Raw genomic sequence first — 22,484 nt, 5'->3', positions numbered from 1 at the left:
AAACGAGCAGTCTACGCATGTCTAGGTCGGCGCAGCAGCTTTCGTTTTTTTCGAAGACCGCGCTGGGTGCCTGCTTTGATATTCTTGTACGCGCGGTCGCTCATTGCGCTGTTCATGGAAAATCCAGTCTACGGAAGCACGCGAGAGACGTGGACGAAAGTTCACGCAGGGAAAAAAAACTGCCCTCCACCCGACTGTATATACCACCGAGCCTCCAAAGGGAGCCCAATACGAGGTTCTCGGGATGTTTCGCGGTTGAAGAAACATTGGTCCTTGTCCTGGAATCGAACCTGGGACACAACGCCGTTCCGGGCCGGTCGCCGTACCGTCCGAGCTAATCGGGAGGCTTGCAGATCGCAGAGTGAGGCCTAACTGATCGACAAATCGAAGCACGGAGACACACTGACTACGGCGGGAGCACGCAGAGTGGAGGAAGGTTCATGGAATGGGAACTTGCACTGTTTACCTGCACCAACACGAACAAAAACTGTAACTCGCCGTGGAGTATGCACGCTGGCTATTGTGCTCTAGTCCGGCCCTTGGTGAACTAAGCCGAATGCCGCTACGTGACAAGGGAGGGTGTGGTGCTGACAGCTAAGGTGCCTCTTTCTCCCAGACGGAGACGACGGCATTTTGCGTACCCTTTTGCACGCAATGGTGTTCTGTCGCAACGCTAGACGACGGACAAAGGCTCCCGACTGCGCGAACAGTGTGAAGCACGTGTTCGCATATATATATACCTTGTAAACCCTGACGAAGATCGGTCCACCGATCGAAACTGTCGAAATTAAATACTTGTTCTGTTTACCTTGTAGCACCACTCAAGTTCTTTACGTTTGAAAGGTAGCCTGAAGAAACCCTCTTTGCCTACTATATATATATATATATATATATATATATATATATATATATATATATATATATATATATATATATATATATATATATATATATATATATATAAAGCGGCGAGTGTACACATGCTCCGGGCGCTCGGGCGTTGCATGGTTGCTTGGAAGACACCGTCTGCTGCTCCAGATTGAAAAAGAAAAAAAAAAACTCAATAGGCACGGACGACTGAGCAGACGACAAAGTGCTTGCGTCGTCTGTTCACCCGCCCCTGTATTTTGAGCCGTTTCCAGTACGATACCTAACCGGACCTAACCGACCAGCCCAAACCAGCACTTATGGCTGCTGTTAGCACCGGAGCGGCGCTAAGTTTGGCCGAAGCAAACCGGCAGCTATTCGAACGGGAACGATCTCGTTCATTTAATGATTGGCGGGTAGCACGCAAACGCGTAGCCGCTCGTGACGCCTTCTGGTGAAGACTAAGCCAGTTTTATTCTGTGAAAATTCTGTTTTCGGTCCTTCAGCGGAAAACCGCTGCTTATTAAAGAAAAATAAAGCCGAAGTCCCATCTTCTTCAATTATGTGCGGCGGAATCTTACCGCCGACACGTCAGGGGGACGTACCTAACTGGCTTTTAAATATTGTGTCGTACTTGGGCCGCTTTGACGCGGAAAATAGTTCTCTCACCTCATGCTATCATCATTTTCTTATCTGATAATCAATTGTTTGTGGATAGCCGGCGACACAGCAGTTGCCAACATTTCCAACTTCCTCTGAATAAATCACATTTTCTAAAGCATACTAGGTTAGGTCATGTGGTTCCTTCGGAATGCAAACGTAGTCCTTATTTACCGACATACGATTAATTATAGACGCAAGTAAACAAGTAAACGCTGTCAAACTCCGTGACGTCATGACGAGACGGTGTGGGAGCGTCAACGAGGCATCGCCACCCGTCCTTTGCTTATGCATATTCTCTAGCTTACGAAACCTCCTCTAAGAGTTAAAAACAGAGAAAAAAGAAAAACAGCTTTTTTTATTATTGGTGCGCAACTAATACAGCTTAGTATACGGTCCCCCTAAAATATAAATACGTCACTATTCGCTCTCCGCATCTTCGTGCGTCCTTTCTCTTTCAGTCGCGGCTTCATTGTGAAGCGGGGGGGGGGGGGGGGCACGTGTTCCACCAACAAGAGCTCACGACACGTGCAAACTCTTGCGCCGAACTCTTTTGGCACCTCGGTAGGACGGCAGGTCGCGGAGGTTCAAAGTGCTCGCACCGGCGGTGCAGAATAGCCCACCTGCAGACGAACGGCGGCAGACGACAAGCAGACGATGAGCAGACGATAACGGGAGGCGCCGCCCGGTCGGCAGCAGCTGGGTCGCATGAATGCTGCTCAGCGTGCTTCATATTTGGGAGCGCACGCTGCAGCAGAGCACACCTGCGTGCTTTTGTTTGCCACTCAGTCCATAAGAGGCGCGCCCTTATACTTTTTCTTTCTTTAGTTCAACCATCACGAGCTGGGAAAGGCGAAGCTTCGAGTTTTCCAAGGCCGATCACTTTTCCTGACCAGCTTCTACTACATACAAGCTAATAGAAGCTGAGAACACGCATAACGAGTAGGTTGCAAGATCTCACACATTCAAAAAAGCAACAGTTATTTGGTAAGCAAATTATTTTTGCGGTAATCCACATATTGGAGGATGTTTCATGAAAGGAAAAATAATTTTGCTCCTTTCAACGTTTACATTAGATGAGTAGGCATTTCAGTGGCCAGGTAAACGCCTGCACCACTTGATTGGGTTAAACATCCTAAACGACACCCAGACTAAAAGAGAATGCCCCATTGGGAAGACTCCTGATAAATTTTGACCACCGGTAGGAGTTTGTTACCTGCGTGCTCACTTCAGGTACTAGGCCTTGACAGATCCAGAGGGGAACGCTTCGGGGTGTACCTTCTATGGTAGAATGCGCTTAGTTAAACTGGACGGGAGCTGTCATTGTCTGGGCTTTAATTTTATTTATGTTTCACTTCTTTCTTACAAACTATCACTACTTACTATGCAAAAATTACGCGCTGTGGCGTACACACAATGCCATAAACTGAACTTTCTATATATGAACTATGCGTGATAGTGTTTCGGTTTTTATTCCCATTTATTTTAACATTTCTTGTTTTGTTTGTTTGTTTGTTGTTTGTGCTCGCTCTGTTCGATATGTATTGCTTTACACACATTTTATATATATATATATATATATATATATATATATATATATATATATATATATATATATATATATATATATATATATAGCATAAGCACTTGCAACAGCGACAAAAAAAAAGGAAAATGCTTTCTCTCTAACCTATTCCGTCGATCTCTCCTCCCCGCAGGCTCCGCGGTGTGCTACTTCCCCGTCGAGCTTCACGGAACGTTCTTGATGCAGACGCAAGCGACGCAGGCGTACGGCGGCTCGGTGGTCTCCTACTCGGAGATCACCGTCGAGGTGGACGCCATACCGCCTTGGGGCCGCTGCCATCGGCGTCGGGGGCACCACGTCATCCTGAAGGACAGGTACATACGCGACACCTATACTATAACCTAACCCTATACACATGTGCCTCGAGACGCGGTGCACCGTACCCGACGGGAAATTAAAAAAAAAAGAACAGGATCACAAAAGGTGCTTTTTCCAGCCGCGATACATTTTTCAGTATTGTTCGCTCACATAAAAATAATATAATAATTATGTGGTTTAACGTGCCAAAACCACTTTCTGATTATGAGGCACGCCGTAGTGGAGGACTCCGGAAATTTCGATCACCTGGGGTTCTTTAACGTGCACCTAAATCTAAGTACACGAGTGTTTTCGCCCCTATCGAAATGCGGCCGCCGCGGACGGGATTCGACCCCGCGACCTCGTACTCAGCAGCCCAACACCATAGCCACTGAGCAACCACGGCGGGTACAAGTTAGTAACAAGTTAGCAAAGTAACAAGTTAGCAAAGAGAACGAAAACGCACAATTGGAACTTACGCACAGTACACACGGGGTGTCGGTCCGCCGGCTCCGTTTACTATAACAGCACAACACAGCACATTAATAATAACAATAACGTTATTTTACACAGATTGAGTAGATATAATCTATTGCGACGGATCGAACGCTGTTAGCCAGACACGCTTTGAAGGCGCTGTTTATATGCTGTCAAATTCCGCGCCATATAGTCGAGTTGGCCATCTTGTCAGCTCTGATTGGCTCACAGGGCTGCTAGAGCCTCTCCGATTGGATGAAAATGCCAACGTGGCGGAATTTGTCAGTGTGCGAGGATAGCACACCAGGTCTCCGAGAAAAACGCCAGCCCCGCTTCCCGGCATTCCCACGCATACACCTAGAATTGCTGTTGGATAAAGTCTCAACTTCACTTTGCCCTCTAGAAGCTCTTAAGAAACTTCAGCATCTGGAAAAGAAAGGGGGTTAACCGAGGGCCCCGATTTTTATTAGTCATATCATAAGAAGCCAACAAACACTGACACCAAGGACAACACGGGGGAAATTACTTGTGCTTAATAAACGAAATAAAGAAACGATACATTAATGGAAATTAAGGTGGATGAAAAGCCACCTGCCGCAGGCGGGAACCGAACCCACAACCTTCGCATTTCGCCTTAGCTCATTTCGCGGTAGCTTCGCCGCGGTAGCTCAATTGGTAGAGCATCGCAGGCGAAATGCGAAGGTTGTGGGCTCGGTTCCCACCTGCGGCAAGTGGTTTTTTCATTCCCTTTAATTGCCATTAATGAATCGTTTCTTTATTTAATTTATTAAGCACAAATAATTTCCCCTAAGTTGTCCTTGGTGTAAGTGCTTGTTGGTTTCTTATGATAGGATCTGGAGGGCTTTTACCTCACGCCGACCCCTCTGCTTTTCATCCAACAAAGTGTTCCTATCTCTATCCATTCGAAATGCTGAGTCCCATCATTTCGTCTCCTGCCAGCAGATGACCGTTGCTTAATACTATTACCGTGTTCCTTCTCGCAGTACGGGCGCAGAAGACTGCATGCGCTGCTTCCACCTGACGCTCAAGACCCCGAACGTGATCCAGATCCACGCGGAAGGTCAGTGGCCGCGCCAATATTCAAATTTTTAAAAGCAATTACAACCGCAAAGGTTGACTGTGTCAGACTCGCACGCGTTGGCTCACGCTGTGCCGTCCGCCATGCTTTGTGTCCAGGACTCGCCCGATGCTACACGAACGAGGAGGCAGCCCGAGCTACCTGTCCCGATGACCGGGCCGTGTCGGAGCGGCGATTCACCGAAATCATCCTCTACAGTGAGTGTCGACCGATCTGCTGATATGGGTCCACTGTTTTTCTAGCATACTTACAGCGCTAAAAATCTGGAGCCGCTCTCAAAGGCATCCCTCATGACTTCCCGGATGTTAAATTCAACAACTTAATTTATTTCAACGCACCATGGCAGCTGTTCCCACGGCAGCTGAACCACTGCAGCGCGAGAGTTCTCCCAAATATTAACATTTTTTGTAGGAAACTCTTATAGCTCTCGCACGCATTGAAGGGTTACGTGACGAAGGCGATGGTAAAAAAGCGGCGGATATACGCGTTCGCAGGGAAGCACCAGGAGGAGCAGCTGAAGGCCAACGGCCTGCTGGGCGAGCCGCCGTCGCCCTCGATGGCCGGCTCCTCGCTGCACCAGATGTTCTGCCCCATCAACGGCCGCTACCGCTTCCAGTACAGCGCCAACGGCGAGGAGTTCCGCTGCGCCGAGCCCTACTCGTCCGAGCTGAGCAACTGCCCCAGGGGCGACGGGCTCACCGTGCGATTCCGCCAGTGCTCCTTCCCCGACTTCGGTGAGCAGCCTCACGGGGGAGAAGGGTAGGGGGGGGAGGGGGGGGGGCTCCGTCATTTATCAAAAAAACAAAAGACCTTCATTTCCACATTCAGTAACCCCATATGAACGCTGGGGTCCCACACAAAAACCAGTACGTTCCCATTGAACGTATGGGGCAAGTTCCATATGATCTCTATATGACCATATATGGTTCCCATCTAAGAACCCTCGTGTTCCCATAGGATTATATAAAGCTTGCTCATATTGGATTTGCCCCGTCTGCCTTAGGAACATGCTGTTTTTTTATATGGCACCCCATACGGGTCTTTATATGGGCTTAGATGTCTTTTTCTATGGAGTCATACAGGATTTTGATTCCGGATGGGGAAGGGGGAGACGGTGCGCTTCCGAATATTCGCACAAGGACGCAACGGAATGATTGCCTTCCTTTTGGTGACTGTTCGCAGCTCAGCCGTTAAGCTCGCGTCGTAGCGTCCTGGTTCTAGCCACAGTAGGAGGAGGCCGTGGCGGATCATATCAGTTCGGAGAGCGTGGCAGCTAGGAAACGTTTCTTGCTACGCTGGTTGGTAAAACATTGCTGTGGGAACGACAGGAACCAAGGGGAGAGACGTACCTACAGAAATATAGATGATGATGAGCGCCAAAGCCAACTGTCTTATTATGCTTTTTTGGAAATTGGAGCATGAAACTGAAATATGTATAGTATAGACTCTCGGATGTGCTGACGTTGTTGGTGTACAGGAAACATTCACAGCTCACTGAATTAGTTGGTAGCGGCGCTCGTCCTATGCTTGCTTGTGTTCATAATGTGCCATTTTGCTCGTGCATGTCGCCTTTGCAACAGTGTCGGGAAAGCAAAGTCGGCTGTCCTAAAGATATGCCGGACGAGTGCTGCTGTCTTTTTTTTCTCTCTCTCGGATACTCACTCCATGAGTTCGAGCCATGGCTCTGAACGTTCTTACATACTTGTGCCATGTAGCTTGTATGTCCATGCAGTATTAGTATAGCATTAGACACTTAGATCCGTGCAAGTGTCATTCAAGTGTCGAGTACCACGAGAGGCGATGTTAATTCAAGGGCCGAGTAGCACTATGGAGACTGGACCCGTTTCACGTACCAAGTAGCGCAAGACCTGGACACCGAGTTTGGTTTAAGTATCGAGTAACTACTCGGAGAACATCCCAATTTACCATCCGAATGCACTCCCGCCCCTGTGTACGGCTGACCATGCGCTTCTCGTCTCGTCTCGCGCAGACGTGAGCTTCCTGTGCCTGGGCGACTGGGAGAGCGGCCGAGGCGGAGACCGCTACCTGGCCCTCATGGACCTCCGGAAGGACCCGGAGTCCCGGCCGCGATACCGCTGCGGGGTGAGTGGGTGCGCAAACTGCACACTGCGATTACGACCGCCAGATCGCGACCCTCAAAAAATGCGATCCCGCGATGTTCCGACTTCAGTGTGCTAGTTGTCGCTGCGATGCATATCGCACGTCGGCGCGTCCGCTTCGGGCGCCGAATAATTCTGTCTACTGTGAACGCCTAAATTCACCGCATCGTTGGAATAGTCAGAATCGTGAGGAACGTGCTGCCAAAGAGCGGATTACGAATTTCTTCCCAGTTTTTCAGAGTTTTTTGTCACTTTTACAAAATGTGGACTTCATGCGAGAACTCTCTCTGGGAGCGTCAGATATGAGAACATGAACCATTCCGTGTTTAGCATACCTTGAAAGAGCACTTGTCTAGCATGCTTCGTGTCTAGCGTACTTGGAGGGCGGAGCATCTGCTAGGTCGATCGATAGTGATCACCAGTATCACGGTTGGCGATGTCATTTCGCAGGGTACTGTTCGAAAAGTGCTCGGGGCAAAGACTGGCTCGGTGCCAGCGTGGGCACTATCGAGGTCTGTGCGCGCGCTCGTGAGCGCAGACTTTTTTGGCCGTTTCTGAAAGTACCTATGTTCGCCGAGTTCGATACCTTAACGCGATTGCACTTGTATTCTTACCTTTAGGTTCTTTTTTCCTGGGGAGTGGATGTTAAAGCACGAGTAACCGTTTTTTTTTTTCTTTCTCACATCTCTCGACGCAACTTTCAGAACCGAAAACGTCGTGCTAACCAGCTCTTAATCGACTTTTGATTGCCCGTTTGCGGAGGTAAATTAACCTAACTGCGCCAAAAAAAGTGAGCACTGACGCGCGTTAACAGACTCGCACGTTCTCCGGGCCGCGAAGGCTGCCGGTCGCGCGTTTCGATTGAAGGTCTATTTCTCGCGCGCCTGCGAAGAAAATGAAAAAAAGAAAAAAATTGTCCGCGCAGACCTTCGACGAAACGTTAAGCCCTGCGTCCGTTGTCCAAGTGCACGTGCAAACGACGCAGGCGTGATCGCAGCAAGTCGGCTACGCGGCCACAATCAAACTCATCCATGCGCGTCGATCAAGCGACAGCACGCGTTAAATACCGGCGAATCGCCCGTGACGACCTCGCGTGTTCCTAACCGTGAAACGCAAACGTATACAAACCGTGTCAAGAGCTCGACCAGCGCGCGTAAAAAAAACGCGTGAACTTGAACGGCGAAACCACAAAGCGTAATACCGTCGTCGAGTAATAATGATCAAAAGAAATCACAATTTCACGCACCGGTGTACGATTTTCTTTCTCTTTCTTTCTTTCTTTCTGTCGGTATTGCTCGCCTTCGCCCTTTTGGAAGGTCGACAGACGCGGCGCCTGACCTTAAGTCGCGTTTTCCGCATAGTACGACCTGCGGCCGCGGTATGCTGCCCTCCGGGGCTTTCTTTCCGAATCTCAATGCCGGAAAGAGAGAGAGAGAGAGAGGGAAAGGTTCGCATTCCTCAGTCACGCCCGCGTTTGAACCATTTCCGCGGTTGTTGCAGAAGGGCCCTCGGCGGAACGAAAGGCCATTACGGGCGTTCTAAAGACTCGGAATGTTTTTTTAAACTCCGCTCATCGCCCCTGCGAAGATAGAGACACGCCGCGCATGCGCTGAACGCAACTTCGAGCGATGAAGAAGAAAAAAAAAAAAACACACCTTCAAGCGAAGCGTTGTGTATAGAAGAAGAACGGGGCCCTCTCCCTTTCGCTCGGTGCCTTCCCTGCCGTAATCGAGTTCCAGCGCCGGTTTTCCATCGGCCACCCACAAGGGCACGTCTTCTTCGGCCCCCGAATTCGTCGGGCCCAGGAATGCCCCTACCCAGGCCCGGCTTGGTGCTCCCCCAACGTTGTGCGCCTTAATTATCAAGCAGCGTGCTTTTAAAGGGACAGTCCCTTTACAGAAATCCTATGTTTGAAAAAGATACCGTTCCACAACGTCGAGAACTCCACCGTTAACTTGATACAAAGGGATCCATAAGCCAGAAGAGAAGGCAAACACGAAATGCGGATGTGGCGACGCCGCCTTGAAGCTCTCGCACCAACCCGGCGTGACGTCACAGATGTTTTTTTTTTTTCGAGGCGTCTAGCTGCTCGGGCCTCCAGCTAATTTTTTTTTTATCGTTAAGGAACTACATCGTATTATAGAGAAGCCAAAGACTGAACTCAGCAACTACGTGTCGTGGGGAACCCTTACTTGCATCACAACGCGTCCCAAATGCGAAAATATACGTCGAAACCCGTGACGTCACACTGATTCACCGGCGCTAGAGCTCTGGCGCGAAAGTCAAGAAACAGAAGTTAGAAATACATTTTTCTATACAAAAGTGCTGCAGTCCCTGATCTAGTGCGGAAAGAGCAGCCACTTCGAAAATACCGATTGTTTCTCGAAAAAGAAGGACCACACTGCACTCTTCAATGACTAAATACTCAACCTAGAAAGTTTTGAGAACATTTCTTTTGCCAAAACGGCACTAAAAAAATATGTTCCAAGTAATTACGTCACGCTTGCTTAGCAAAAGTACTGAGACTTCGGCGCGAAGAAAAAGTGAAGTTTGGAGTCCATTTTCTTCAGCACTATCCAATATTTTTTTCTCCGAATGAAGGAAAATTGAGTTTTTGCTTTCGCACATTTATCCAGATCCGATTCTATGCCGGGAGTGCTATTTGGAGATTTGGGGTCTAACGTCCCGAATGCATGGGTTATGAGAGACGCCTCAGTGGAGTGATCTGCAGTAATTTTGACCAGCTGGGTTCGTTTAAAGTGCGCTTAATTCTGAGCGCACGGGCGCGTTGGGATTTTCACACCTCACCGAAATGCGAATGCCGAGATTCGAACCAGCGACCTCGTGCTTAGCATGCGCAATGCCACAGCCGCCGGACCAGCCCGGCGGATGCCGCGAGGGCTACTCTACAGACAAGGGCGGCGATGTGGGCTTATAATACCGCAATATTCAGTAAATAGACGCTGTCATATTCCGCCACGAATATATCAGCCCGAAGGCAAGAAATTTTTGGGAAAAGCCCGGAACATATCGCATACATACTCAGGCAAGCTCCACACGGAAGTTCGTCGTCCTTCCTTTGCACCGAGCGAGTTTATCTGCCATTTGTTTCCCGGAAAAAAAATAACAATAAAAAAAACCCCTTGGGGGAAAAAGCAGGCTTCCAGCGACGACTATTCTCCTGTTATTACAACTACTCGGAAAATACGACCCAGCGAGCGCAGTGGCGCCTAACTAATGGAAGCTGATTTCGCACGCGACCGCGCGCGTTTCCTCAAAGCGTCTTTTCTGGGCAATTTCGGGGATTGCGCTCTTTCATCTTCTTTACTTTTTTTTTGTGTGTGTAGCTGCGTTCCTCGGACACGCTTGCTTTAATTGTCCGACTCCCTATTATAGCCGCACAGTCCGGAGTTCGCTCTGCGGTCGTTCCCAGTTCACCAAGTACCCGTCGCTTGGCGCTCCATAACCTATTCTCTCACTCTCTCTTTATTATTATCATTTTTTCGCTCTTTCCTCGAAATTTCAGAGAACATTAGGCCGGACAGACCGCGTCCGTCCGGACAGTCCGCACCAGCGCGCAATTAACTTAGCGCGGCTTAGCGACTGCAAGGCCGCGTCTTCTATTCTTCAAGCGACGAGGAAAACAAATAAAAAAAAAGAATAACCCAAGGGGCCGGGGAGAGGAGACGCCTGCAGGTATTTCGCCAAAGTGAACTGTTGGCTTTAAGTTCCCGCTATCGCAATGGAGGAAACGCACGTCCGTGTGTGTGTGTGCTCTAGCGCACAATAATTATTCCTCCTCCTCGCCGATCGCCATGCACACGCAACTGAGCTTCTGCAGTTTCCTGGTCGTCGTCTGCTCTGTAGTCTGTTCCAGTCTGCTCCATTTTTTCGCACCGGAGGGAAAACTGCGCGAAAGAAAAGTCAGGTTCGTCTGCATTTTCAAGTCGTTTCGCGGAAACGACGCTATAGGGCACGCGCTTGTCGCCAACGTCGTTTCGAAAATGACGCAACGGTCAAGTCGCCGAAACCGCTGACCGTTTGCCGACCGCGCGCGCGTTGGCCCGCGGGCTCGTGCTAATGAAACTCGCTGCAGGTTACTGCAGGTTGTTCAGGAGCGGCGGCGTCACCGAGGGAGAGAGAGAGAGAGAGAGAGAGAGAGGGGGTGGAGGGACGGCGGCAAATAGACAATGCCGGAGAATATGAAGGGCCTTCGCCATGAACAAACACCCGCGCGAGAGCTGCAGGCCACGCGGCCGGGTACGCCCTGTGAACTTACGCGTACAACGCCATCCCCCGGCTTCGGAGTCAAACGAACGCGCCGCCCCGCGTGATGTCGCCTTTGTGGGCCCGACCTGGACGACTAAAAGAAAAATAAATAAATAAAGAGAAAGGAAGAACTGTCGGACATCGTAATTGCGGCTTTTCCGTATATTATTCTCTTCTCGTCCGAAGGCTTTCTCGTTGCATATATTTCTTTTTGCAATCACCCCCCCGCGGATGCCAAGGGCACACGCACACACACACACACAGACCCACATCCGCATTGAGAAGTGAGCCTATGACATAGCACTAGCTGCGTAAACTAAAGCGGAGGTCATCTTGACGCACGATATTTGACTGCACCGAAAACCCGAAATCTGCAGCGCCACGTGACCGCCAACCAATGGCCACGCGCCGTCAGCTCGGCGTCAGTGTTTTAGGCGGGAGGTGGCGGCAACTTTCACGCAACTAAAGAAAACTAAATAAATAAAAAAAAGGAAACGCACGAGACGAGGTCGAAAAGCACCAGACGAAGCGCTGTGGGCGTAAGAAAGAGAGAGAACGGTTCACGGAATAAGCGAAGCGCTTATTTATCGTCCATGAGGGGTGTGTGTTGTATGCCGCACAGTTTATATACACAAACACTGCGGGCCCACAAAGACAGGCCGCCGCCTCGCTGAAGCCACGGTGGTGCCGCACAGGCGATGATGCCTTCGCGGCCCGCAGCGTTTGTTTGGCAGGAAGGCAGGCCTTCTCAAGCGACGAGGTCGTTCTCCCACGATCCCGGGCTGGGCGTCAAGGGAGCCAGCAGACGACCGGCCGTTCGGATAGCAGACGATTCACGGCCGCGTCGCCGACGGCGCTGATAGCAGACGACGCGCAGTGAAAGGGAAAGAGGACGAAGCGCAGAGATAGCGAAGGACGCCGCTGCTTATGCATACACGCTCGTGCACAAGGCTTTCCCTCAAAGGCACTGTAGTTTATTTATTTCTTCACCAGCAGCTGTACCCGCGGGCGTCCTTCGTCCGGTGCTGCGTTTTATTTGCTTTGCCACTTCGCTTCTTGTGGCTCTTCCATAACGCGAGTTACGAAACACGTCCGCTCTCTTCTGTCCTCTCGGCATAGCCTGAGAGCAGCGAGGACGACAGGCTTGCACCCGGATAAAAACGCGCCGGTCTGAAAACAATGAAATGCAGACAGCGCGCGGTGGAACTCCGGAAGATATAATGCGGGACGCTCATTGTGCGCGAGCCGCCTCCCTCGGAAGGCCTTTCTCGCTGCGCGCGGCCTAACCCTAATTCTCAGTTGCGGATCTCCCCTCGTCACCGCAACAGCAGACGACAGGAAAGAAAAAGCGGGCGAAGTTGCAGACGAAACAAAAAATGTAAGCGAAGGTGGGCGCGCAGGGCTTAACAGCTATCCCAAACAGAGAACGCCCACGTGTGGCGTGACCGTGTATTTGATGCCGCGCGCGCCGCAAAACGGGGCCACGGCGTTTTTTTTTCTTCGCGCCCTGTCATTTCTGTCAGGGCGAAAGTGGCCGCGCCAGGGAGCATATACTTCTCATCCTCGGAACGTGGCTCGTGCGTGGAAAGCTGCAGTTTGGTGTCGACCTGTGAGGAATGCTTTCGGTTCCGTTTTGCTGACCTCTTCCGGCGACGCGGAGGCAGATACATACGTCGCACGCTGCGCGGGGCTTTGATTATATGCGGTCGTCCTGCGCAACGTTAAAGAACGTATGCGGCGACTATGCACACAATGTATAAATATATCGATTCACTGTCTATAAAGACTATTTCACGGAAGCGTCCGAGTGCCGCCATCTTGGACTGTTAGCACAAGATGTCTTGCAATTCGTAACAACCAAACGCACGGCACTACAGTCCATTCGTAAGCAGAAAAACGGTCGCACGGATGTATTCTGTATTTCACGACCACGTTCATCTGACGTAACTGCGCACGAAACTGAGAAATTGTTCGTGTGACAGCCCAAGAAGGCGGCGCCCATGAATGCCTCATCTGAAGTTAGTAGGGGTGTACGAATAGTGATTTTTTTAGACTGAAATACGAATCGAATAGTTTTCGAGTAATGAATAGCCGTTGTCATAAGAAGCAAACAAGTAGCATCCTCGCATGCGCAGGGCTCTTTTAAGAGAGTGCGAATTATCGCTCTACAGGCTGTAAAGTATGGCTACCTAGGTGAAGTATCCTAAGTTCTCATGCTTTGTCTATACTACGCCAGCAGAGGTGAAAATTTACCACACTTTTGCTCCAATTTTGTGTTTATTTGGACACAGTTGACGTTTAAAAATATTCCAAATTTATTCCAAAAATATTCGCATTTACGAAGAGTGGCCACTCGATCCGAAGACCGAATCGAATAGGACACTATTCGATTCGTTAGCGGAAAGTTTCGGATATTCGCACGCCCCTAGAAATTTGAAGCGGCAGTTGAAAGCGACGCTTGGAAAAGATCGGGCTCTCGTGACGAAATGTGTTTCGCGGTAAGGGACACACTGAAGGACCAGTTTAAATTGAGAAAGTGCAGGGTTGGGTGTCCTGGCAATCCATTGTTTCCAAGAGATCAGCGCACACTCAAACGTGCGAAGACCCGGCGCTTAGTCCTTCTCAGTTTGTTTGTATCTGTCTCCGAATGTGCGCTGTTCTGCCGAAGTGACAACATTGATGTTGCACTGACTGTCTCGGAAGAGCAGTGAATAGGCAAGAAAGCGGTTGTTGCTCGCTGAAGCACGATAATAAGCAGAGTGTGTTGATGGAATTTTTACGCTTCTTTTATAGGTGTAGAGTGCGGGTTTAGGATTCCTCTTTTATAGGTGCATAGTTTTAAAGGCGTAGCATGTGGTTCCACTCCTCCTTTATAGGTGTAATGTTTTCAATGCGCACCGCGTGGTTTCAGTACTCTCTTATAGGTGCACTTTAAAGGGCGTAGTGTGTGGTCTCAGGATTGTTATTGTGTAGGCGTAAATCCTACACTCTAAGCTTTTTTACACCATTTGGGGCCTACCTTATACTCCATCAATAATTGTCATCGCTGTTGCGTACACTTCCCTTTATTTCATATTTTGAGGTCGCTAATTTTATGTCGGGAACGCTACATCACGCTGATACCTCCATACCACATTGCCTGAAGTTACCAAGCGCAGCTTGAAAAATCTGCGCGAGATAAATAACTATTGATGCTTAAGATAAGCGCCGAAAGGTCGCAAATGTTTCTTACAGTAAGTGGTGCAACTGTGGTTCCAGGATTAGGGAGTGCCTTTCAGGTGCTTTAAATATTAAGGCACAGGACGGCCAACTCAAACGTCTCGGTCCGGCTGCTTCCCCCTCCTGTGATATGAGAAACTGTTGAAATCTATATAATTTTGACCACCTGAGGCGCTCCTAAACATCTGATACGAGAGTTTGAAAGCGGTGACTATTAAAGTGTACTTCAAACAGTTTCCGCGTCGTCTGACGCATGCTATCAGCCTACTTGCCCGCACAAAAAATGCCATATAATAAAGCTCTATTTGTCCCCATCATCGATTCTACCTTAAGCGTGAGCGTATTAGTCGTATAGGGGGCAAACCAAGCGCCTTTTATACACTCCCTAAGGGTGTTAAAATGTTTCTAAGAGGGGCGCGTGCCAGAAAAACTCTTGGGTTTCTTGTACTCTGTGTCATCGTGGCTTTTGCTACGTTCACATCTTCCATCTTTGTTGTTTTTTTCTATGTTTTTTAGTTTTTTTTTCTTTCTTTCTGCGCAGCTGTACCGCGAGGAGGCCGGCACAGGACGCGTCTACGTGGCGCTGTCTTCTGACTCGACCTGCACCACTCAGCTGACGTCAGCCACCAGCGGCTACGAGTCGCTCGTGCTCACGCCAGGTGAGGAAAGCAAAGCCGCCGCGGCTTGTATACGTCACACGCGTCACTCACAAGTTGCGCGCGTTGCCCCATCACACGCGTTACACGGACGAAACCAAAGGGCGCGCTCAAGCCCGATCTTCACCGCCAGAACTGGAGAAATACTGCTAATACAACACGACCACTAACGAAGCCGATAGACGGAGAGAGAGTGCAACAGAAACGCTGACTGTCAACTGATGGTCTATTTCGTAAGCATGGCTTAAATATAGCAAAAAGAAAAAAAAAATCGCATGCGAAATAAACAATCCATTGACAATTATAGAGCTTGTGCTGCGTTTTCTGTCACACGTATTTTTCAGTTTGCTAAATTTTCGACATGTAAAAGTGCGAACTTAAATGCTACCCAGAGAACAAATTTATGTCCGTAGAACATAATGCTTTGCGCATTGCACACATTCCATAGATAGCTATATTTCTCCAAACAACATTACAAATACGTACCACGGATAATTTAAGTCCCATCCAGATCATGTTTCTGCAACGTTGAAAGGATATCGCAGCTGGACATAAATGACCTCAAATAGACGTTCATTTTAGGAATGCGGGAGGTCCATCGAACACCTAATGGATATTTCCCGTTCACGCTGTAATGAGCTGCATCCTTGCAAGTGCCGCAGCAGACGTACTATCGAATACAAATAAAATGCTAACAGCAGAGCGTGTCGCCGAAGCATAACTGAAAGCACAGTGCGTGCCATCGACCAGCCATCATTGCACACATGCACGCGGTTTCGACGCGGAATGCGGGGCTGCTTGTCCTGCTGAGATGACGTCACCTGTATTTCATTTGAAGCTGCAGTGCCATTCCTACCTGCGATTACTGTTAAGGTGGCTAGCACTGTCGCTCCTCCAGTGTAATGCATTTTTTCGGTGCTATTCAAATCACGATTAGACACTGGCAGCTTTGATGGCGGAAACAAAAGCAAAGCAACGCACGTTGGGAAACTGGGCGCGCGCCAGTCATTTCATGCTACAGCATGCGGCGGTGGTGCCAGCCACCATAACAGTGTACTGCCAAGTGGGAACGGCACTGCCGTGGCTGGACAAGAAAGCAACTTTCGGACAAAATACGGGTGACGTTCATCGTAAGCAGGTAGCGCTCCACTCTGCGTGAGAACCACGTGCCCACGCATGCGCACAATGACTGGCCGACGGCGTGCACTGTACCTTTCGTTACGCTTCGGCCACACGCTCCGCTGTTCCCACTTCATATGTCCTCAATTGTACATCTGCCGAGGCACGCTAATGCCACAGTTAACGCGGTTATTATATTTAGAAATTAAAACTGATTAGTCGAAGGTAATGAATGTCAAAAGTGCGCGGCCTACATGCCAGCACCTGCTTCTGGGGCCACGAGATTCGAGGTAGAAAGCCAGTACTTTCCAGCTATCTTTAAAAAAATATATCCTAAAAGAAGGAGAATCCCGAGATGGAATGTTTGTCCTGATAGGCAACTTGCTCAGGCAGCTTGTCACGCCACGAAAGTGGAGAACACATAACGCGTCGGATACTTAGAAAAAAAGCATTGCACATGAGAAATATCCCCGACACTTGAAGAGGAGCTCCAGAAACCAAGCGATAGAAATGTGTCTGAAAATAAACCGACAAAACGTTGCCCTCGGGACATTTCTACAAGCGCCCCGCGAGGCGAACAAACGTACCACAAATATCAGTCAGGAGCACAGCTCTAAACTCCAATACGCAACTGTACGGTTCTGCCTAGTATATACGTACTTGGCACATGGTAAACTGAACAAAAGTCGAAAAGACGCACCGATGAAGCTCATTTCATGCTTCTCGCGCGCGATAAATTATTTGGCACTTGAGTTGAGGCGCGCGCGAAGTGATATCAGTGGCGATGTGAAGTCAAGGATATTGCTAGTTCAAACTTCTTTTTTCCTCATAATCTGTCGTCATATATCAGCACGTTAAAGATGACACATTTTTAACAGTGTTTAATTGAAAAACAAAGCGTTTATGCGTGCAAAACAAAAATGGCATAACCGAAACCGAAAGTTTTGGTTTTTGACGCGCGGCGTCAGACGGTGCGTGCGGAGGTCGTGCAAAATTGCTACTCATAACCACGTGGCAAAACAATAAATGCTGTCCTAATTGAAGTTCTGGGCCTTAATGCTGCAAACTGAATATTTTCAAAGTGAACAGATGGACATTTCGCAATTCAGGAACACATTCCTCCTCTCGTGGGATCTCGAACATGCACAGTGATGATGCGGAAAAACAAAATAAATGCCCCGCCACAGTGCTGTAATAGGCAACAGCGTGACATTTCCTCACCCAGCATCCAAGCGCAAGGCACTAGAGACAATTCGCTTGCATTTCTGCAGCACGGTGCGTTCATGTAATCACTACGCACAATGTACGATCAATGCGCGAAAGCTTTGGATATGCACGAGATGTCCAAGTCACTAACACATTCGACGTCCTTCGGATGACCCTTGACTACCATGTACTAGTGGAACATTTTATAGATGTGAGCTAGACGTCATTAAATGTATTGGATATTTGGTGTTTTGTGGTGCGTCCAATGGACATTTATGGTTCGCTGGGTATAGTTTGCTTTTCCTATTAAAGATGAGAGCTAGTCCTGCTGCTTATGGTTTGCTACTTGTGGTTAGAAGTTCAATGTTATCATGCTCATTTACACTCTCGAGGGCTCCTTGCAGTGCATAAGTGTCAGAGCAATGTACATGTAAGAGCGGCTGCTAGTCATTGGTCAGGTAATCATCATTAAAAATCTATTTCAACTCACGGCATGGCGAAGCCCTCTTCGAGTGATCTCATTCCCCACAATGCGTGCGAACATCTAACATGTGAAATTTCACGATCATATAAATATGATTCATAGGAACATATCAACAGTTTGCTTCTGTGAGGTTTGCGAATGAAGTAGTTCAAGCATAAACTACACTGAATCATACCTGTCCATGCTAGCAAGGCATGCTGACTGTCAAGGGAACGAATAGCCTCTTTAGGGTGCCACAGCATTCAGCTCTTGCTCCTCTTTTTGTAAAAGGAACAAACGATCCGCATACGTACAATGTACTTCATCCATGCTAGCAAGGCATGCCGACTGTCAAGGAAACAAATAGCCTCTTTACTTTAGGGCACCACAGCACCGATTCTTGCTCCTCTTTTTTTGGAAAAAATATCTGCATACGTACGAGGCACTTAAGTTCGGACCGGCTCACCCCTTAATCCTTCCCTCCTTTGACTGTGCCCGACGCAGTGCCCGAGCGCAGCCTTCCCGCGGAGGTGGAGGCGGCCACGTGCCACTATCCGGACTGGAGCCAGGGCCAGTGGGAGCGGGTGCGCGTCGAGGCCGGAACGCTGGTGTTCCGCGACACCGACCGGTTTGTCACGCTCACCGCGCGTTGCGTGACCCGCCAGAACAGCACCCCCAACGACCGGCTGCTCGTCTACGGGGTCACCCAGTGGTGAGTATACGCATATATTCATACGCAAACGCCAACTGTGCGCGCCTCGTGTCCTCGCATACAGGATGAAAGCACAGTGAACTTTCGTCATAGCGAACGAAATAATCGAGACAGGAAATGGGGTTCGTTAAAAGCGGAAGTTCGTTAAAAGCGGAGACGCACGAGAGGGCCGTAGTAACGCGAGAAGTGCGTTGGAGCAGGCCCGCAGGTCTGTAAAATCTACGCAGAAACAATGCCGCGTTCGATAGCGGCGACGTGGCAGTGGCGAAATTTTGCTGACGCCCGAGGGCAACTGCCTCGTCTGTTCAACATGGTCGCTTTCTTCAAGAAGCTGCCACCACGTGGTGGAGCACCTTTCGCGGCACCGTTTGCCTCCACAGGTCGAGCCGAAGAAAAGTCAAGGGTCACGAATTCGGTGTATGCCGAGTGGCCCTGTGCTTATTTCCTGCTTCGCACTCTGTGCTAAGCGGATTCTGGCCATCACTACATATCAAATAACTCGTGATCTAAAATGCATGAACTGGAGTCAGGTTGTTAGAAAAGTTCGAATAAAGCGATATTTCGAATAAAACAACATTGTGATGGGGGTTTACTGTAATTGACCAGATCAACGGCACAACTTTTCTTCTTGTACGATTAAAAAAAAGCACAAGCAAAAGCACGCGCGACAATTGCTTCTGTGCAGGAATAAGAGGGCCCTGACAGATAGGGCTTGTCATAACGCTGGCTCGATGAGAAACGTCGATGGTGGCACTACAGCTGCGTCGCACCTCGGTTGTGCACGAGAGGAGATCAACGGAAAACCATTTGCCTTTGTGGGCGCCCAGTGATAGAAATAGATAGATTTAGCTTGACGCATGCCTTGCCATTTACTGTCTGTTCCACCCAGAACAATGTATGCGCAACGGTGTGGTGTGCACACCACTGCTCTGTAGAAACGCTTACAGTGTGTATGCGCACAACGCTCATGCCAGCAGCAGACGCCTGGGGACGTATTCTGCGGCGATCACTTTCGGCGATATTGTTGCCACGGCGATAGTATCGCAGTCAGGCGCGCACTGATTGACTGGTTGAGCAAAATCGGATGACGTGGTGCTCAATCAAGCTCATTCGATTTTGCTCAATCAACCACTCAGTGCACATGATGGTCAAGGCGATAGTATCGCGGATGTGGATTTCCGCAGAATACGTACGGTAAAACCACAAAATATGGTTCTACCGGAAACCGATTGAACGAATGTCGTGATGGTGCGTCCACCTGACTTCATCGTGTGTGCAGTTGCACACCGTGCGCCGTCTCTGGACGCCTTCCCATCCTCCTCGCGTGAGCAATGCATGCGCCGTCAATACCGGGACAGCACAGCGACGGCGCTAACGGCACGATCGCGCCTCGAGGCTCCCTATGATTGCTGTCGCAATAAAACACATCTGCGATTATTCTTCCACTGCCGACACGTTATGTGCGATGCAGCCCTTCAGTGCAGTAAAACTGCTGCACGCTATGGTTAAACATGGGATCGCAATCATACCGCGATAAGCACTGCTGTGTCTTCGGCAGCTCGGTATATTTCGACACTATATAGTCTCCGCTAGTCTGACACCTACCTTCCGTCATTGCCATGCATGCTATAACACTGCAATATATATATGTATATGAAAACGAGTATAATTTCACAAGTCTCCATCGTGCACGAGCCTCATGTGCGCAATTCTATTTTAACGCAGTGGTGAGGAGCTCTACTACTGCCTCTGGTTGCGGCGCCGATCTATCAACGTCATGGAATTCCAGCTGGGTGAGTTCTAATGGCAAACTTAACACCTCCGCCTTCGGCATAAAAAGCACGCAACGTAACTTCTCGCCTTGGTTGCACCGAAACAGTGCGAATACACGTCTTTATTCCAAATTTATTCAAATTTTACAAACTAAGTCAACTCCAAATTAGTACATTTTGACCGTGCCTATTCAGAGCGAGCAATTAAGCTCACAACAGTAACAACCTTCGAGGGTGCTTGTTAACACTTCCTACTCTCAGCTCCCAAGTGTGCTGGTGTTCTATGTTGCACCTGTGGAGTGTTAAGGGTGCATACACTGCACACCACCAAAACATTCTATGCACCGGTAGAATGTATGCCTCAACCATTTGGTCAGGTTACAACGATGCTTTGTGCGGCATATTTTAGGTTCACGCAAGTTTTTGAACAATCAAGTGTCTGCTAACATCTGTATTTTACTTAGTCATGAATATAAAGAGCGCATGCCAGTCAGTCACAATAATGTGAGGATTCATACTTCTCGTTATAGGAGAAAGCCAATGGCATCAGTTTTTGTATGCACATAGTGCTGACGTTTGAAACTATCGAAACGCAAGAGATGTGAAATATAAATGTGGAGGCGTGAAATTTGTGAGCACTTTTATGAGATGCTCATGGATCTTACAAGAAGGTGCTAGTGGGTGTAGAAAGCAGAAACACCCTTTTTGTGCATTCTAGAGTGTAAAGCTTTTTAATGATACATGCACTCTGTGAACATACATGAGGCAGAGTGTTAGAAATTAACAAGGAAGCTTGAGAGCAAGCTAAGAATTGCGCAATGAGCAACGGAAAAAAAATAATAATAAGGGGACAAAGACTGGATACCTGATATCCTGGTTGAGGTTAAGAGGACAAAAACGCCCTTGGGCAAGTCACATAAGGCGTATATAATTGGTAACCTGTGGTTTAGAGCTACAAAATGGCTTCAAAGCAAAGGGAAACACATTTCGGTGGTATCGGAGGTTAGATGAAGTGATAAGATAAAAAATATTGCAGGCGTATATGATGATGTGCAGTAGACTTGAAATAGGCTAATGATGATGATAATGATGCATTTCTATTGGCTACAGGATTGCTCTTTAGTCCATGCAAAGTGACACTGACAGTCGGTACCCGCACTGGTCCTCGTTGCAGGTTCAAATCCCAGTGCCCACCCTTCAGATTCGCTCTGCAGTGATGAACAGTTTACAACCACGACGTGGGTCACGCAAGGAAGTAAGTATGCTGCTGTGGCACGTGAAACGTTTCCATCACTGCATGTTTGTGCTTCTGGTTAAAGGCAGAGCAGCAATGAATTCTGTTTAAACGACTGCAATGCCTTCGCTGCGCAGGGAGCCAATCATCGTTGGCCGCATGCCCCATCACGGGTGACTATACGGGTGTCATTCCGGGCACCACGGGTCTGTGTGCTCGTGTGGCCTCAGACTGCAACAACCCGGACATCATGTTCTACTCCGTCAGCAGCTGCGACAACAAGACACATGTCTACGAAGGTGAGAGTTCGTGTGCGCAAATCCCTTTGGCGGCCATGTTGCGATAGCTTTGCATTTGGCTCTCTACACTTTACATAAACCCTTTAGGACTTATCTTGTCCCCAAAAAATAATTGTCATCTGTCTTGTCCGTGTTTCCTTCCTTGAAAACTCTGCGCTCACTATTTATCTGTCAAAAAATGCCATGCCACATTGATATGCTTGTGCAGTTCGTTTGCAGAGTTAATATGGTTCGTTTGCAGAGTTAATATGGCAGTTACTGTTTGGGGACAACTAGATAAGCCCCAAAAGGGTTGCAAAGTTTTCTGAGAGTTTAGATTTGTGCTTGGCTCTCTAAGAGTTCTCTCACAAACTGAACACCCTCCAGGGTGCAACCTTGTCACACAGCGATGGTCGTCATCAATCTTTGGAGTATTTTCAATTGCCACTTC

The 22,484-nt window shown here is 48.7% G+C and overlaps 1 protein-coding gene and 1 long non-coding RNA gene across 3 annotated transcripts in view; one reads left to right on the top strand and one right to left on the bottom strand.

The window, feature by feature from the left end:
- The window catches only part of LOC139049471 (uncharacterized), a 288,699-nt gene that overhangs the window by 259,731 nt on the left and 6,484 nt on the right, over positions 1–22,484 (top strand). For both annotated transcript variants that reach the window (XM_070524949.1, XM_070524948.1), the window contains exons 2-11: positions 3,246–3,426; positions 4,891–4,967; positions 5,084–5,182; positions 5,480–5,719; positions 6,976–7,088; positions 15,135–15,252; positions 18,542–18,749; positions 20,475–20,542; positions 21,696–21,776; positions 21,893–22,054. In XM_070524949.1, coding sequence (XP_070381050.1) covers positions 3,246–3,426; positions 4,891–4,967; positions 5,084–5,182; positions 5,480–5,719; positions 6,976–7,088; positions 15,135–15,252; positions 18,542–18,749; positions 20,475–20,542; positions 21,696–21,776; positions 21,893–22,054 — 1,347 coding nt within the window. The remainder of the gene's footprint in view (positions 1–3,245; positions 3,427–4,890; positions 4,968–5,083; positions 5,183–5,479; positions 5,720–6,975; positions 7,089–15,134; positions 15,253–18,541; positions 18,750–20,474; positions 20,543–21,695; positions 21,777–21,892; positions 22,055–22,484) is intronic.
- LOC139049474 (uncharacterized) lies at positions 1,868–8,949 on the bottom strand. The gene is made up of 3 exons (XR_011508332.1): positions 8,761–8,949; positions 3,218–3,415; positions 1,868–2,150 (listed from the first exon to the last, which is right to left on the bottom strand). It is a non-coding gene; the product is annotated as an uncharacterized lncRNA (long non-coding RNA).

The sequence above is a fragment of the Dermacentor albipictus genome, chromosome 9, assembly GCF_038994185.2.
Source record: "Dermacentor albipictus isolate Rhodes 1998 colony chromosome 9, USDA_Dalb.pri_finalv2, whole genome shotgun sequence".
In the NCBI taxonomy this organism is placed as follows: Eukaryota; Metazoa; Arthropoda; class Arachnida; order Ixodida; family Ixodidae; genus Dermacentor; species Dermacentor albipictus.
This window is presented reverse-complemented; position numbering and strand designations above follow the sequence as displayed.